Raw genomic sequence first — 16,756 nt, 5'->3', positions numbered from 1 at the left:
ATCTAATTTCAACGTTGATATAACTCATTTATTTTCACAGATATATTCACACATCGACATAAATTATTATTCAAAAGATGTATAGTAAATATAAACATACACATAAGCGTTTCAAATAATTATATATTCCATATATTCATCCAATAGCAAATTACATGAAATTAAAAGTCTGTTGTGTACCATAGGTCAAAAAAATATAGTAGATATATATTAAATATTAAAATATATATGAAAAATCAAAAAGTATTAAATCTAACCATCATATACACGATATTAGAAGAAGGTGGTTATATCCTTTAAACATTAATAAAATTAATACATATCGAAAATAAATAGATATATAATAGTCACATTTGATAATTATAATCATTAAGATAACAATTTAACGTGACTAATAACTCGATAAAATCTCTGAGCTACAGATGGTAGGCTAATGACAACAAATATACACTGAAAACACCAAATAAATATCAATCAACCGGTATCATGCCAATAAAAACTGATAAAAAGCAAACACGATTATTTAACACAGCTTAAAAGGCACTAAATTATGCCAACACTTAAAGTACTTGCGCCACTGTCGGGTGGACTTGCGATGCATCTCATTTTATTATTATTTTTTTATAATAATTTGTATACTTCAACTGGTAGAATCGAATCTGCTATTTTAACTTAAAATATTTCGAACGTTTTTATTTTAACTTTCATGCAACTTTATCGCATACTGTTAGCGTCTCAATAAAAGTGTATTGATAAGTTAATATTATATTCAGAATCTTACAAATAAATTACACCAATAGGCTATTAATAGTTAATTAAGCTTGTTAATTTCTATTGTAACTATTGGATATCTGCTTTTTTATTTTTAAGGGCTATTTAGTGTCGACTAAGGCTCTTATTGCGATTGTATAGGTTAATCAATTGTTTTTATTAAAATTTAATTAAATACACATTCGGAGTACTTTTCTCCACGCTTTTGTGTATTTCTAACTTTGTAATTTTATAATTTTTTCAAATTATCCAGATTTTGTTAAAATTGGGTTAACCAACTAAAATTAGCTCCAAATAGTTATAAAGGTTGCTGTTTTTAGAGGCCTTTCAAATCAACAATCTTTTGTAACTACTTCTGAAGTAATAATATTTGTAAATTATTATCAAATAAGTAACAAATTATACTTATATCATCAACAAGTAGTTTGACTCAATATTACAAAATGACTACGGATAGAGACGAGCCTACGGTAAAATTTAGTTAATAAATATTTTTTTTGCAGATTTATTTGCGATTTCTAAGTGATTATCGCAAATATTTATTTAACTACATCCCTATACTATTGACTATTATTTATCACTAATTTTTATTTAGGGGCAGCCTATAATGTGCAAAAATAACTGTGGGTTTTGCGGTAGCCCTGCTAACGAAAACTACTGCTCTAAGTGCTACAGGGAACACCTGAGGCGCAAATCGCAACTTTCGAGTTCGAACAACGTGCCAAACAAGCTTCCGACCAACGCCTCAGATGTCAACGCAACCGACTCTGCAACCTCTGCTGGCATAACCAACGACGCCGTTGCCGACGGGAACTCACCCGCCGCCGTCAGCCAGGTTGAGGGCCAGGCGACCGAGGCCGCTGTGAAGAGGAAGGACAGGTGCCACCACTGCAACAAGCTGGTGGGCCTTCTGGGCTTCTCCTGCAGGTGCGAGAACGTGTTCTGCAGCCAGCACAGGCAAGCCAACCTCCACGACTGCGAGTTCGACTACAAGGGCTTCAACAAGACGCAGCTGGAGAGGAAGTCAGTGAGGGTCGTTGCGGACAAGATACAGAGAATATAATTTCATCTATTGACATTACGTGCTTCGGACGTCTCTAGTGCGTGTTGCCTGTTTTATGTCGACATCAGCCGGCTATCTGGTTCACTAACGCTCATTGCGGACTACCGAGGCTGTTTCCATGAGATGTTTGTGATTTATACGGGTACTCGGAAACGATGGAACAACGGACTTGGAAAACTTAATTTATCTTGCACATCCCTGACGATAAGAGCCACAGCGAGGTGGGAATCTTCAGATGCTCGGCTGTTTGTCACCTGCTGGGGGTCTATAGACTAACAATGGCCCATATTCTAACAAACACCTCACACCTCCTTCGAATTCTCAGCAATTTTTAAAAAACACTAATATAAATACTGTAAATAGTATATATTACACATTGATGGGTGTTGCCCCTTTCGGGGGCAGGAGTGTGTATGGAAGAAGCGTGAACGCAGAGTACAGTTTAAAATAATTATTCACAAGTAATTCGTACTCACCAGTGTTTGTAACTGTCCCAGTTTTCGCCCTGAGCGTTGAGGAATCTGGTGATTCCATATTTCAAATGCCTCTGGGTGCATCGTCCAGGATTCCACTGGATATTTCCTCCATTTCACCCGTTCACTCACTTATTTCTTATTTAAAATAAGTAATATTGGATGTTATTTTATTGCACACTCAATTTAAATTTCCAAAATGGATACATAAAGTAGTTTTATCACCTTTTACCTTCGACAGGGTATTCCAGAGCTAATCGCAACAACCACTTTAATACTGAAATTTAACCACTTTAACCTTTAAATTTAACTTACCTTCACTTTAATACTCTGAATATTTTTAAGTTAGTTTAAGTAGTTGAGTTATTCACCTGTACTGTACTATAGTAGTGGAATCACTGCGATAAAGTCACACACTTGCGTTTGATGTAAATCGGATTGCGAAATTTTACTAAACACTTTGAAACATCTGTATAGTACTCGATAGTTTACCGGTTTTGCGCTTTTGCGAATAGTGCTAATTTTGGATTTCTGCGATGAAGACTAGTCTTAAAAACGCCTCAAATCCCTACAACTTGAAGAACTTTGAGGACTTTTTAAGCTTCGACCACGCCAACCACTCTTTTGACAACAATGAGGAGGCCGACTTTCTACTTTCTAATATAAGCTCGCCGACCGCAGGCCTGAACCAGCTTCCCAACGGACTTCACCAGACTTTAAGTGGCGTCCAGCCTCCCAATCTTTTGAACATGAGGTAATACTCACACATTGTTATTTTACTTATCTATTTACTCCATAGATGCTCCTAACGCACCCTTATACTACCACCTTAGCCTATCTTCTATCTATTACTACCTACATTGCTACGTTACATATTTAATTTGTTTTTCATAATTACTTTTAGTCGTTTCGAAGGTTGGACAAATCAACCCTTCAGTTTTTCCAATGAAGATAACTACGACAACACCAACGATGTATTACTCAAGTACCTCAATAGAGGCGAATCTCAAAAAAACTATAGTACCTTTGACGACTATAAAGTCCTAGATTATCTCATTGGGGACAAGGTAACTTACTTACTAGATTTTTGGCACTTGTTTTTTACATTATCTTCTCTTACTTATTACATATCTATCTACTTTACCAGTTATTGACATTAGTCGTACTACTGTTAATGTTATAATTAATATTTATTATTTGATTTATTTGTTTTTAGAATAAAAATGATTACAAAGCCGACAATTCTAGTGACTCAAGTAAGTTATTCGTTATGCGATTATTCAGTTTTCACAGTTCACCGATCTACTCACTCTATCTTCGAATTCTTTTCTTACCTTTTCTAACCGTTCACAGGGTCTAAGGATGGCTACTTTAACTTTGACGAGCTTGCTCAGCTGTGTGACAACATGATGAGGAGTGACAAGTCTCCTCCTTCAGAGCCTCTCAAGAAGATGGACTTTCCTAGTAGGGCTGACTTCCGCTCCAACTTCGAGCGACGCTACTCTCACTTAGACCATTACATCCGTGAGGGTTCTGGGACGATTTTGAAGATTCTTGAGGCCAGTCAGCTTTGGATAAATCACACGAGTGCTGAGAAGGTTCCCATCAGGCTGCGTAAACAGTTTACCAAGAATGACAACTTTGTTGTTTTAATCAGGAAGCAGCCTTTTAACTGATTTGCTTGTTTGTTTTTCATTTTTAACCTTGTAACTGTTCACAGTTGTTGTAACAAATCTCACTTTTGGTTTTAATTTGTTGTGTGTTGTTTTCATTATCTTTAATTCACTTTAAATAACTACTACTACTGTTACTACTATTACTAGTTATAGGCTACTATTTATTTACAACTACTTATTGTGTACAATATTGGTACTGTTGTTGGTACACACTAAAGGTACTGATACTACTTTTACTGGTACTACTGTTACTAATACTACTACTATTACTATTACTACTACTATTACTACTACTATTACTACTACTGTTACTAATACTACTACTGTTACTGATATACTACTGTTACTGATACACTACTGTTTCTAGTGCTAGGGCCCTAGAAACAGTAGTGAAATGAATGAATCAATTGATAGATACAATTTTTTATGATGGTACCAAATTAACCTTAACCTCATCTACTTTGTCTCATTTTCTTATCGACAGCTGCTTAATCACCAGGTAATTCTTTGCCTCCTTCGACTTCACTGTTGACCATCTTCCCAGCCTGACTTCCGTTCCCAGGGCCAGGATCAGCGTCAAGTTTATAGCGTCCTCAGGCAGACTCCCTTCAAAGAACTCCCCAGGCACCGACTTTTTGACCACTATGTCGTTCACTGAGCCTACGAAAGTTATCTTTTCGACCATTTTACACTCAATAGCGTTGCCAATTCCGTTGGCGCCCACCGGTTCGTCAGTGGAGCTAGTTTTATCTCTATCGTCGCTGATAGCGTTTCCTTCTTTGTTGCTTTCGCCCTCTGCTACCTCGTCTCCGCCAGTGGCGGTTTCAGAGGCTTCTTTTCCATTCTTTTTGCCTAGACTCGTGAATCCATCTTGCAGTTTAAACACGCACAGCTCCCCTGCATTCGTTCCCACTAAGAGCAGTCCTTCGTGGTGCTTGATGCAGTTTACTGACACGTTCCGCCCGAACGAGTGCTTAAATATGTGATTTTTCGACATCGACGAGTAAATCAACAGATAGTTACTGTCCAGGCCCACTGCGAACACATGTGTCGGTACCTTCGTGATAAGGCAGCAGGACTCGACGTTTTGCGACATTTCGTTTGGGATTTTAAAGACCGTGTGCGTTCCCGCGTTCACCTACAGCAGCTTCAATGAGCCCGTTCGTAATTTGCGAACACTACAACTATGATGGCTAATCGGTCGCAGTATACCGACCAACCATGTATCTAAATGACCAACTACCTATTCCTAAATAACTACAACACTGATTCTTACGTTCCACAGGCGCACTGTTCTGTCTGAGCCGGTCGACAATATCTTCTCGTAGCCCTCTCCGAATGTGACCAGGTAGTCGTCCTTTCGGTCCGACGGCAGGCTGTCAATGTTGTTTACCGATGCTGTGTGGCCCATCAGGTCGTAGAGCGGGAACTTCAGGTTCCTCAGGTCCCACAGCCTCACCTTGTTGTCAAAGCCCGAGGTGATGATCGAGTTTTCCGAGTAGAACTTCACGCAGCTCACCAAGTTCCTGTGTGCGTTGAACTTGATGCTCATGCTCGAGGGAGTCTCTATGAGGTCCACTACTCCCAGAGACGTCGAGGCCAGTATCAGATCGTCCTTGTAGTCTACGGTCGTTACGTTACATTTTAGTCCGTTTAGGTTCGTCAGGTTATACCTTGCTAAGCACTTTAGCTCCGACTCTGCCTTTTGGTGTATTAAAATTGTGGAATCTTTTCCTCCGGATACTATTCTATCCTCGAACAGGCTTACGGACGTGATACAGTTATTATGGCACTTATTTGTTATACAATTATCTAGTTTATCATCCATTCTTCATTTTATTTTTATATTCTTATCAGTATATTTATTTTTTTAGTTTACACCCTGTCAAGATTCATTTTTACACAGTTTACGTTCTTTAAGACCACGTTTATTCTCAATATACCATATTATTACACAGTTACTCTTTTTATTATGTTTTATATCCTTTTCAGTGGTTACAATTAAAATTTAAAAAAATTATACATTAATATGATGCAGCTTCAATGGTGTTACTAAAACAAACCTATAACTATATTTGTATTAAAATCTCAATTTTATTGTTTGTATTATATTTTTATTAAATCTGTATGGCATTCCTTAATTATTTGTAATATATTTAGTTGCTTGTTCCAATGATTGGAGTTGGTAAGTCAGGAATCTTCGTCCTGGATTCGAATGGGCGGATAAGCGAGACCATATCCAATGTAAACTCTAGTTACCTCTGAATTTATTATTTATTATTATTTACTTTTATTACAACTATTTACTACCCTCATAACTGCCCTAATACTGTTATTCATTCTGTTGCTACTGTTTGATATCTTTATTTTATTCTCAGTTATTCTGACTCTTTGTTTGCTTAGGAATCTTTTATTTCAAATTCAAACGGTTGTGTTATTTCTAAAAATCAACTTTGTATTTCGCAATTGGACAAAGCCAAATTAGTTTTTTTGGCTAATAATCAGCTTTTTAGAGCTTCCGTGCCTGAAATCGTATCTACCATGAATAGTATTTATATTCAATCTACGTTTATATACCATTACACACTACTTTTACTCATTATAAGTTTATATAATTAGTGTGTTATCTACCTAATTTCTATGACTTTCTTTCAGATGACTTCTCTGGACTTTTCTTCAGAGGGAGAGCTGCTATTTTGTGGCAGCAAGAGTGGGAAATTATACGTATGGCAGGTGTGTTTACTACTAATAACACCTAGGGGTATTCGTAGTCGTTATTACACACACATAATTTCACGTAGGTTAGGCTGGGAAACCTGCTGTTCTGTGAGCAGATATTTTACAATGAGATAACTGATGTCAAAATTGACTGTAATAACTCAAAATTGCTACTATCCTCCTCAAATGGAGATATTTGTTTGGTGGATTTATTGGCTCTATTTAGTAACAAGTTGGTTTTAAAAAACTATTTGGGACACACATCGCACGTTTTATCGGTACTCTTGACTACTATTCACCATTAATATTATAATTACATTAGTAATTACATTTTGTGTTCACATATATACATTATTTCTTTAATCATTGACCTAGTTTAGCTATTTTTATATTTTAATTTTAGGTTTGCAATCTACTGTATGGTATTCACGGCGGTAGGGTATCTTTTTTATCCGTATCAAGGGATCGGAACTTGAGGTTCTGGCACCACGACAATGTTAACACTGTTCTCTCCAAGCAGTTGAGTTCGAACCCTATTAAGATGTACAAGGTACCTTTAACATCAACGTTAATGTTATTTCTAGACTACCACTACTTGTGCTACTACTTCTAATACTAATATTACTACTACTACTGCTACTACTACTATTGCCACTAATAATATTACTACTACTATTACTAGCAATGCTATTACTAGCAATACTAATACTAATAGTAATAATAATTTTTAGGACAAATACTCCATATGTTGCTATATCACCTGCGAAGATGGCAACTTGATAACGGTTAACTTGAACGACTTTAGCGTTAATTACTCCAAATTGCACGGGTAGTTATACCTATTTACTTGTAATTAGTCTATTATACTATATATACCATTATCTGTGAATACATATTTTATTCAGAGGTCCAATTTATAGCTTTGTGGAATTGGATAATTTTATCACTTTTGGCATTGACGGCGTTAAGATATGGGATAAGTCGAACCACACTCTGCTCAAATACCATCAATCAGGTACTGCTGCTTGAATTAACTAGATCCCACTCTTAAATAGCTTTTACCACTATTGGCTGCACTAACGCCGATTGCATCGATTTATCTATCATATTCTCATTAACATTTGACAGGAATAAGCCTGAATCACCTTTTCGGAGGCCAGCTACCTAACTCCAGTTTCAAATTTAAGCTTCTCAAGTTCCACAAACAGGAAGATGACTTGGAGCGGTACATCGTCCCCTTGTCAATGTGATACACACTGCGTTTACAGCTACATTATTGCTATTATGATAAAATAAGCCCTAATACACGTGCAATACAATACTCGTAACATGTAATACTCATTCGTAGTCCTGAGTCTATTTATTTTTACGATATTACTCGGCCTTTACTACTCTGTTATCGGTAATATTGGTCTTTACAACTTTGTTATCGTGGTACTGGCCTTTACTACTGTGTTATCGGTGGTATTGGCCGTCTACAGTTAGGGCACTCTAACTTGATTGACGTCCAATCCTTAAGGCACTTCGTGTGGAATAAGTGGTCACATGGCGTCAGACACCAGTCCCTACACACATTTGTCGGTATTGAGTCAACTATCTTATTAGTTAGAATCAGCTTATCATTAACTGTTGTATCTCAGCTCCTTACCTGTTTGATTGCACTATGTCGTACATGCATATCACGCACTCCTGGTCGTCGTCCTGCATGATCTTCGACCACGGCCGCACGTACGAGTATATCTTCGGCAGAATTGACCAGCTCACGAAGGAGCGCGGCCCCTTAAGCCTCTGCACTGCGATCAGTATCAGCTGCACTGACGCTATGAAGGTTATAATGTACACTAGTTTGCGATTTTGTCCCAGGTATCCTGAGGCGAACTTGTCCACGGTGAACACGTTTGTCGGCGTGAAGAACAGGTATATTGGGAAGAACATCTTCAGCACCACTGAGGAGACGATGAAGGCCATGCTCAGCGAGTTGTTGTGTCCTCTCCACACGTCGAGCAGTATCTGCGGCACCCACGACCAGAAGGAGAGCACGATCAGGAACGGGAACGCCTCGTAGAAGAAGTACAGTATGATGACCACGATTCCCATGAACGTGAAGTAGTACCTACAGTGTCAATATTCACTGGCTTATATTCAGCATTTAGGCAGCGCCATAACTATTAACCTAACTGGTGCCCTAGCTACCTACATAACTAACACCATGAGTAGTGGGCTACGTAATTAACAACAGGGTAACTATTACCATAACTACTAATATCAATAACAATACCAATACCAATACCAATACCAATAACATAACTACTACACAGCTACTATCGTATCTGCTACACAATAATACGCCTGGTGTGGCCTAGCCTTCCCTAGCATAGCTAGCCTGCTTACTTGTAAAACAGCAGAAACGACTTTTGTGTTTGCATCCAGCCTCTTCTTATGTGGTACGAGTGCGAGGCTCGCCACACCAGCACGATCAGGTTCTGGTAGAGCATGCATATTATCAGCGCCTTCGAGATGATCATCAGCAGGTACCCTGGCGCCATGTCGATGAAGGAGTTTGCGTGGTAGAGCAGCAGGAAGAGGTCCAGCACGTCCTGGAAGCTGAGCAGCGAGAGCGTCATCAGACTCACTGTTCTTCCCTGTGCTGCCGACTCGACCACTTCAAACTGGCGCCACAGGAGCCCTATTTCGCTCAGCGCCTTCGCCATGAAGAGGATCAGGAACACGTTTGCTGCTGTCCTCAGCGACTTGAAGCTCTTTTCCTTTCCCTTGAAGGTCACGTCCACGTTCATGTCGTTACACCACATGGCCCCTTCTATGTCCGTCTCTCCGCTCGCTGGCCCTGTTCCGGCGCCCGTGCTGCGCTCAGACTCGCCTACTCCACCATAACCGCCACTGCCACTTCCACTTTCCTTCTCTTGCTTACCGTCTGCTGAGTCTGACTCATCGCTGTTACCTCCAATTCTTATGGTTTTAATTTTATTAGTCTCACTGCTACTCTTAACCGTCTTGACGGCTACGGCGTCAGCAGCTGTACTCTCTAACGGCTTTGCATTCCAGTCTACTGGTCCAAAATACTTATTCAGCGTTTCCTGGTCCAGCTTCACGTCATCGTCGTCCGGTATGTGCTTCGACTCCTCCCTTCTCGTTTTACTTTCCGTTTCCTTCGTTTCCGTTTTCTTCTTCTTAAAATAGTGTCTGTACGGATTCATCGTCTTGAATACGTTGAATATGTTCAACAGTGACGTGTCAAAGTTCGATATGTGCTGGTACTCGTTTTGTACGAACTTTCTCAGGTTCAGGAGGTAGAACTCGTCCAGCATCCTCAACGACTTCGCTTTGTTTTTCATCTTTTCTCTTCCACTCCTACCTCCTCGACTCTTTTTTCCTCTTTTTCTTTGACTTGCCAGGTATAATTCCAGCGGGTTATCTTTCAAATTAAGCTGCAGGTTATAGTTGTACACGTTGAATTGGCTCGAGAACTCGTTCCACGTGTTAAGTCTTATGCTGTTCAACAGACTCTTTCCTTCGTTGTATATGTTATACGTGCTATCTCCCTTCGTTAGTCCTTTGAACATTTTACTCGACATGTTATTCACGTTTATGAAGTTGGGCACGAAGGAGTTAAGGTACAGCGTCACTCCTTCCGTCGTTTCGCTTTCGTTATCTTCTCCACTTGCGAATACCAAATCCATATCCGATCCTGTTCCTGCTCCTATTATCTTCTCTATGTCTCTCTCGATGCTCTCATCGTCTTCGTCTTCTCTTAGCTCATTGTTTAGGAACTCCAAGAGTTGTTTTTTCAGCTGCTTTGCGTACTCGTCGTCCATCAGATCCCCGCTTTCATCTCCCCCAGTCTCACCATCACTGTCACCTGTACTGTCTAAAGTGAACCCTGTGGCACCGGTGACATAATTTCCATGGGTACTCCCAATAGTCATACCATAGTCACTACTATTACTACTGTTGCTGATACCAATGTCGCTATTTCCATTGTCGTCATTTATTTTACTATTACCTGCTTCATTGCTACTACTATTACTACCACTAGCATTAACAGCTGTTACGTTATTATTACCAATACCACTAGTACTATTAACATTACCACTACTAGTAACAATATTACCAGTACTAGTACCACCACCAATACTTCCACTACTACTACTATTACCACTACTACTATTACCACCACTACTAATACTGTGATCCGTAGACGTTACGGTTACATCACTGACAGTCTCTGTTCTCCTGTTGGCAACGTGGCCATCTCCACTACCGTTGACGACTTCAATGTCGCTATCGTCTGCACTCGCGTCTTTGCTGTTGTTTTCTGCGTTCATGTTTTTCAAGTATGTGTAGTCCCAGATATTTTCTAGGGCCTCTTCCGCGTTGGTTGCTCTCATGGTGCCCTGGTGTATTAGGTTACTCAGGCCTATCACCAGGCGCTTATCTTTGTTCTTCGAGGAGAAGAAGTGCTTCTTCTTCCACGGGGCGTACCACTTGCCCTGGTAGTCCAGCTCGAAGGAGAAGACTGCGTACACTCTGTAGTAGCCCTCGAGGGCCACGTCCTTGTAGAGCAGCGTTATGTCGACGTCTCCGTCGATGCACTCCTTCTCCCTTCCTCCCACTTCTCCTCCGGTTACTGCATTTTTGTCCTCGTAGGTCAGACACAGGTTATACTTCGAGGTGTAGTATGTGCTAAATAGCACTGGGCCCCCTTGCAGTGACGGCGTTTCTGCCCAGGGGATGAAATTCAATCCCAGTATCAGCATTAGGACGAACACTAGCGCTATGTACAGGCATACTTCCACTGGTCTGTCTGGATTCGCTTCTACCTCGCCCTGCGACTCTCCTGAAAGTCTGCGTTGTCTGAAGATCGGAAAACCCAAGGGTGTCCTTCTCGCCCTTCTTCTATTACTGTTTTCCATGTTAATCAACAGGTGATTACTGTTAACATCTTCTTGCATTTTTCTCAAGTTTTTTACACGATTATATACTCACTTTTGCCCTTTTAGCGGCAACTTTTCCTTATATGTATCTCCTCTTCTCCTTAGGCCTATTATTTATTCCTAGGTACTTGTATATGATTGACAAATCTTTTTTTGGCATTTTCACTTCTCCTCTTTCGAGTTTTTCTATATCTCTCGATGTAACTACAATGACACATTTACTCTGTTTTGTAAGTTTATATTCGTATGTGTGCTTTATTACTTCATACCTATGTTTTTTTCATCATTTTTTATCGAATTGATTGCATTTGCTATGTTGCCTCTTCGTAGGCGCTTCCACCACCTATTTCTTCTATAATTTTTCCCAATTACCTGAAATACTCAACCGTCTTTCCTATTGAATCAAACTGGCTGAGTTTAAATCCTTTATTCGGCCTCGGCTGATTCCTACTTCCGACTCTAAAGTGAGTAGCTCCCCACCATTGCTTCGTTATTTTATTAAAATTCGAGTAAACTACACAAGTTTATTAATTTTATTAGTTTTAGAAGGGGTTTGTACACAGTATTGTCGAAAATTTAATAAAAAATACGCTAATTTAATCATTCTTCTCCGCTTACCCATGTAATTACAATTTTTATTTTATTTCCTCATCTATTCTCACTTTTAAAATTTACATATGTATTGGCAGTTTACAAAACTGCTCAGTTTAAGGGATTTATATATTTTGTTGTACCACATAAATGAACTTTTGTCACCCAACTGTTTCCTAACGTACCACCAACCCATTCAATATTTACTAAATTATTTTAGTACACATTTACCTTTGGTCACCTTTTTATATTATTTCGTCGACTATTATGTTCAGGGTGCTGTTTATTTCCTTTTCCATGGATTCCTTTTTAAGGTCCACTACCTTTACGTGATCGATGTCCATTCTCTTTCCCGTTACCCATTCGTGCGAACACACCTGTTTCAGACCAATTCTATTGTGTGGATTTATCTCCAACATCAGTGAAATGAGATGCTTCACTTCTTCGCTTGTTTTATATTTAGGGAAGGCCAACTTCCTTCCCATTATTTGCTTGAGTATGCCCTCGACGCTTTCCTCCTGCGTCGTGTACGGCAGCTGGCCGTACAGCATTGCAAACAAGACCACTCCTAGGCTCCACATGTCCGCCTTTTCTCCGTAGTACCCCGACACTCCTTCCAGCAATTCTGGTGCTGCGTAGCTCATCGTTCCCACCGTTTCGTAGAGTCTGGTGTCGTTTTTCGCCCTAACTGATGCTCCGAAGTCCCCCAACTTCAGCACATAGTTGGTCAGTATTTTGTTAATTCCGATGATGTTACCTCCAATGTTACACACATTGATGCTGTTTGCGTCGTTTTTGCTACAGTTATTCATTACGACCATGTTACCGCTGTTACTCATGTTTCCGTTGCAGCTAACGCTACTCACTGGCTTCAGTAATATGTTTTCTGGCTTTATATCTCTGTGATATATGTTTAGGTCGTGTAGGTACTTTACGGACCTCAGTAGCATCTTGAACATTTTCTTTACCACCTGTTCACTTATGCTTCCATTTCTTCTTATGTATGTTATCAAATCTCCTCCAGCGCAGTACTCCATAAATATTAATAGTTTGGAATTTGTTTCAAGTATTGAATATGTCTCCACTATGTTATCGTGTTTCATTTTACTAGCTATTAACAATTCATCCTTAATTTTGTTAAACGTGTGATAATCGTCGCCTTTTGTTATTATTTTTACTGCGTACACGTTCTTCTTATAGTCTATTGCCAAATAGACCTTTCCCACCGATCCTTCGTTTATTAAATGTAGAATAATATAATTTTTTATTATCACGCATGGTACGTTTCTTCTTATGTACTTTAAACTTGCGTTGTACGCATAATCGTTGTTTCCATAGCCAGTTATTTTAATATTACTTTCTTTATATGTGTTACAGTATTTAATTTTACATCTACTTCCATTATCTTCTGTACCTTCTTTACTACTGTTACTTGTACTCACTGTTGTTCTACTTACGTTGTTTCTCAATGGTCTATTGATTTTAAACAATTTAGGGGTTTTAGTTATATGGTTTAAATCATTCTCTTTAATATTGTTATTTGTTGTATTGACGACGGCGTTATTACCAGTACTGGCAACATTACCGTTATTGTTCACATTGGTAGTAATATTACCGTTTATGTTACTGTTATTTACCACTTTAGCGTTACACTTTATCGATGGTATGTAGTATTGCTTAAGTATTGATGATATGTGTACTAATTCATTAAATAGTAAATTTGCCTTCGCCAACCCCTTCTCCACGCATTCATCAAACTCCCTTCCAATATGTCCATTAATCAACTTACAACCTAATCAATTCCATTATTGACTATCATAATTATCATATTCCATATCTACTTATATACTCTCCATATACTACATAGTTGCATTACTTGATAAGAATTCAAATGAGTCATCTATGTTGATATCTGATTTTGATATTAGCCTTATTACCTAATATCATTGTTATTGCAATCATTATTATTTTTAATATTATTATTGCTGTTAGTGTTATTATTACTGTTACTATTACTGCTTTTACTGTTACTACTATTGCTACTATTATTACTACTATTACCAATACTACTAGCTACACAATACTACTAATGGCACTGACGCTAATGTCGTTAGTATTACTACAATTACCATTACTATTATTATATTTGTCACTATTTATTGTCCCTCTTCTTTTCATTCTATTCACTTACTTCCCATACTGTTACTATGTCTTTTAGTTTTTCAAATTCGCTATTCTTTACGTACTCTATATCCATCCCGTAAATGTCTTTAAATTCTGTATTCCACTGCTTACAGTTGTTAAATGCCATTTTTAGAGCTACCTTTTACCAATACATATTCTTTTTCTATTTGTAGCTCTAATCTTCTTCTCGAGAATAACTACCACTTTTCTAGAGTTCCATTTTTAGACAACCATTTTATCATTAAATAGTACTTCTAACTATCGAATTTTCTCGTGTTTTGTACCCTTTATATATATTCTGTCTAACATGTATACTTATTTTTTACATAAGATATGTATTTTTTAAATTATTGGTTCTGGCACTTTGACTCGTGTGTACGTGCCTCAATGAACTTATTCTTGAAAAATCCATACGACTCACTATGGACCTCTTTAAAATAATTACAGCCGTTACACACCTAAAATGTTCTCATTATCATCATTATTGATCTTTTAGTGCTATCACTATTCTAGTTGGCCTTCTCGCAATTAATACCATAGTACATAGCTTGTTACTATATACTACTCTAATCGTATATTCTAAGCCTATCATCCTCTTGCACTTACATATTCTTTATTTCCATTGTTCTTGCCACTATCCTCCTCTTCGTGTGTTTCGCATACTGTACATCCTATATTATGTCATTACTACTGAGACTAGTACTATTACTAATTACTATTATTGGTAGTACACTTGTTAGTACTACTAATACTACTATTAATACTACCAGTTACTTTGTTTCCTGGGTGTGCTTATTAATCTGTTTGTGACTTTGATTATGTTGTGTAGTCCGGTCGAGCTTCGTGTGCTTATCTCTTCCGTGAATAGGTTGATACACCCCAAGATACTTGCTCTCGATTTAGGACTTGTGTACATTTTTTCTACCTGACTCAGTTTGTTTATTCTGTGGTAGAATGCGACTTCCTTGTCTGAAAACGTCTTCAGTGGCCTCAGTATCTTAACTCCTTCCAGTGACTCCGTGTCCACGAATGCGCTTCTATAACTCACTTGTTCTCCCAGGCCCAAACACGTCAGGTACACTGTTTGCCTGCATATGTCATCCATCGTATCTCCGCTCAACAGGTATATGCCACTTCCTTCCTCTGCAATTCCATCACTCGTGCTATTTATATCAATGTTGCTGTTAACATTTGTTTTATCCCTGGAATCCGGTCCATTCACACCACTAGCCATTCCACTATCGTTTATTTTACTACTATTTATTCCATTGTTTCTTACGTACTGCTGTATATATGCCTTTAGATTTATCAACTTTACTAATCTCCTTACGTGTGTTCCCAAGTCACTGTCTTCTTCGTACACTTTCTTACACCTTTCCATAAACTCAGCACATTCTTCGTTACATCTATTGGGCATCTTCTTTTCTACTTCACTATCATTGTCTTCTTTGCACTGTCTTTTCGTGTGTAAAAAGTTACACCCTTTTACGCTAGCTATTGTCACATCACTTATCTTACTCTCCATTATACTGGTACTTTCTCTTCCTTTTTCAAGTCCACATTCTCCGCTAAACTTCAAGAATACTGATTCCACTGTTTCAAAGTATTCATTCGATTCTCTTCTAAAGTCCTCTTCGCTCACTGCTTCTTCTATATTTACTATTAATCTCAACTTAATATCATCTGAATCTGTTATTTTCCTCATATTTACTCCTTTTCCCCTATGATTTTCCTCATATTCTTCCACCTCTTCCTTGTAATGTCTATCATTATTTCTACTCAGTACCATGTGTATTAAACTTGTCGACACATAATCTCCTGATGCCAATATTGCTAAGAATCTTCTCTTTTCCACTTTATTTAAGCATTTTGTTCTCAAATTTCCTCTAAAATTTTTTGAAACTAGGTTTATAAAGCATTCTTTACATGTATTTACTCTTGAGTTAATTATTGCTATATTTTCACATTTATAACATTTTATTATACCTTTTTCTTCCTTTTCCTTTTCATTATTTTTATTTTTTATTTTTTCTACATTTACTTCCTTCAAATCTATTTTACAGCTACATTTTCCTGTCATTTATTCTAAATTTACTTATAAATCTTATTTTACAGGCTATTTTACATAAATTATCAAAGTTTTAGATTTAATGATTGTTTTTCATCACGATTCCACCAGTTTACACTGTACATATTTATGACCTACTGATTTACACAGCCTCACACTTCAACCTTACCAAGGCCCATCAGCTACTCTCACTTTTAATCAATATTCTAACACATATACTATATTAGTACACATATGGATACATTACACATTGACAACTG

At 38.0% G+C, this 16,756-nt stretch overlaps 8 protein-coding genes across 8 annotated transcripts; 3 read left to right on the top strand and 5 right to left on the bottom strand.

The window, feature by feature from the left end:
* Window positions 1–1,214: 1,214 nt before the first annotated feature.
* TOT_040000783 (uncharacterized protein) lies at window positions 1,215–1,834 on the top strand (the record flags this gene model as incomplete). The annotated part of the gene is made up of 2 exons (XM_009694422.1): window positions 1,215–1,241; window positions 1,367–1,834. The coding sequence occupies 2 exons, from the start codon at window positions 1,215–1,217 to the stop codon at window positions 1,832–1,834; spliced, it is 495 nt and encodes a 164-aa protein (XP_009692717.1).
* Window positions 1,835–1,968: 134 nt separating this feature from the next.
* TOT_040000782 (hypothetical protein) lies at window positions 1,969–2,368 on the bottom strand (the record flags this gene model as incomplete). Its single annotated transcript, XM_009694421.1, has 2 exons — window positions 1,969–2,106; window positions 2,210–2,368. The coding sequence occupies 2 exons, from the start codon at window positions 2,366–2,368 to the stop codon at window positions 1,969–1,971; spliced, it is 297 nt and encodes a 98-aa protein (XP_009692716.1).
* Window positions 2,369–2,843: 475 nt separating this feature from the next.
* On the top strand, window positions 2,844–3,983 carry TOT_040000781 (conserved hypothetical protein; the record flags this gene model as incomplete). Its single annotated transcript, XM_009694420.1, has 4 exons — window positions 2,844–3,061; window positions 3,212–3,374; window positions 3,524–3,563; window positions 3,661–3,983. 4 exons carry the CDS (start codon window positions 2,844–2,846, stop codon window positions 3,981–3,983), a joined length of 744 nt encoding a protein of 247 aa, XP_009692715.1.
* Window positions 3,984–4,449: 466 nt separating this feature from the next.
* Window positions 4,450–5,811, bottom strand: TOT_040000780 (uncharacterized protein; the record flags this gene model as incomplete). Its single annotated transcript, XM_009694419.1, has 3 exons — window positions 4,450–4,637; window positions 4,842–5,121; window positions 5,275–5,811. 3 exons carry the CDS (start codon window positions 5,809–5,811, stop codon window positions 4,450–4,452), a joined length of 1,005 nt encoding a protein of 334 aa, XP_009692714.1.
* A 344-nt stretch (window positions 5,812–6,155) lies between these two features.
* On the top strand, window positions 6,156–7,951 carry TOT_040000779 (uncharacterized protein; the record flags this gene model as incomplete). The annotated part of the gene is made up of 8 exons (XM_009694418.1): window positions 6,156–6,227; window positions 6,387–6,515; window positions 6,639–6,716; window positions 6,785–6,979; window positions 7,105–7,251; window positions 7,433–7,530; window positions 7,607–7,716; window positions 7,830–7,951. 8 exons carry the CDS (start codon window positions 6,156–6,158, stop codon window positions 7,949–7,951), a joined length of 951 nt encoding a protein of 316 aa, XP_009692713.1.
* A 124-nt stretch (window positions 7,952–8,075) lies between these two features.
* TOT_040000778 (uncharacterized protein) lies at window positions 8,076–12,440 on the bottom strand (the record flags this gene model as incomplete). The annotated part of the gene is given in 11 exon segments (XM_009694417.1): window positions 8,076–8,148; window positions 8,153–8,266; window positions 8,350–8,814; window positions 9,049–9,084; window positions 9,093–10,715; window positions 10,920–11,675; window positions 11,706–11,753; window positions 11,782–11,914; window positions 11,923–12,005; window positions 12,026–12,167; window positions 12,329–12,440. Coding segments are annotated over 11 exon segments (3,585 nt in total).
* Window positions 12,441–12,489: 49 nt separating this feature from the next.
* On the bottom strand, window positions 12,490–14,555 carry TOT_040000777 (uncharacterized protein; the record flags this gene model as incomplete). The annotated part of the gene is made up of 2 exons (XM_009694416.1): window positions 12,490–14,028; window positions 14,436–14,555. 2 exons carry the CDS (start codon window positions 14,553–14,555, stop codon window positions 12,490–12,492), a joined length of 1,659 nt encoding a protein of 552 aa, XP_009692711.1.
* A 220-nt stretch (window positions 14,556–14,775) lies between these two features.
* Window positions 14,776–16,508, bottom strand: TOT_040000776 (conserved hypothetical protein; the record flags this gene model as incomplete). Its single annotated transcript, XM_009694415.1, has 3 exons — window positions 14,776–14,886; window positions 15,035–15,099; window positions 15,203–16,508. The coding sequence occupies 3 exons, from the start codon at window positions 16,506–16,508 to the stop codon at window positions 14,776–14,778; spliced, it is 1,482 nt and encodes a 493-aa protein (XP_009692710.1).
* Window positions 16,509–16,756: the final 248 nt, after the last annotated feature.

Source organism: Theileria orientalis, chromosome 4, assembly GCF_000740895.1.
Source record: "Theileria orientalis strain Shintoku DNA, chromosome 4, complete genome".
In the NCBI taxonomy this organism is placed as follows: Eukaryota; Apicomplexa; class Aconoidasida; order Piroplasmida; family Theileriidae; genus Theileria; species Theileria orientalis.
Note: the sequence above shows the minus strand (reverse complement) of the source record. Positions and strands in the feature narration are given on the sequence as shown.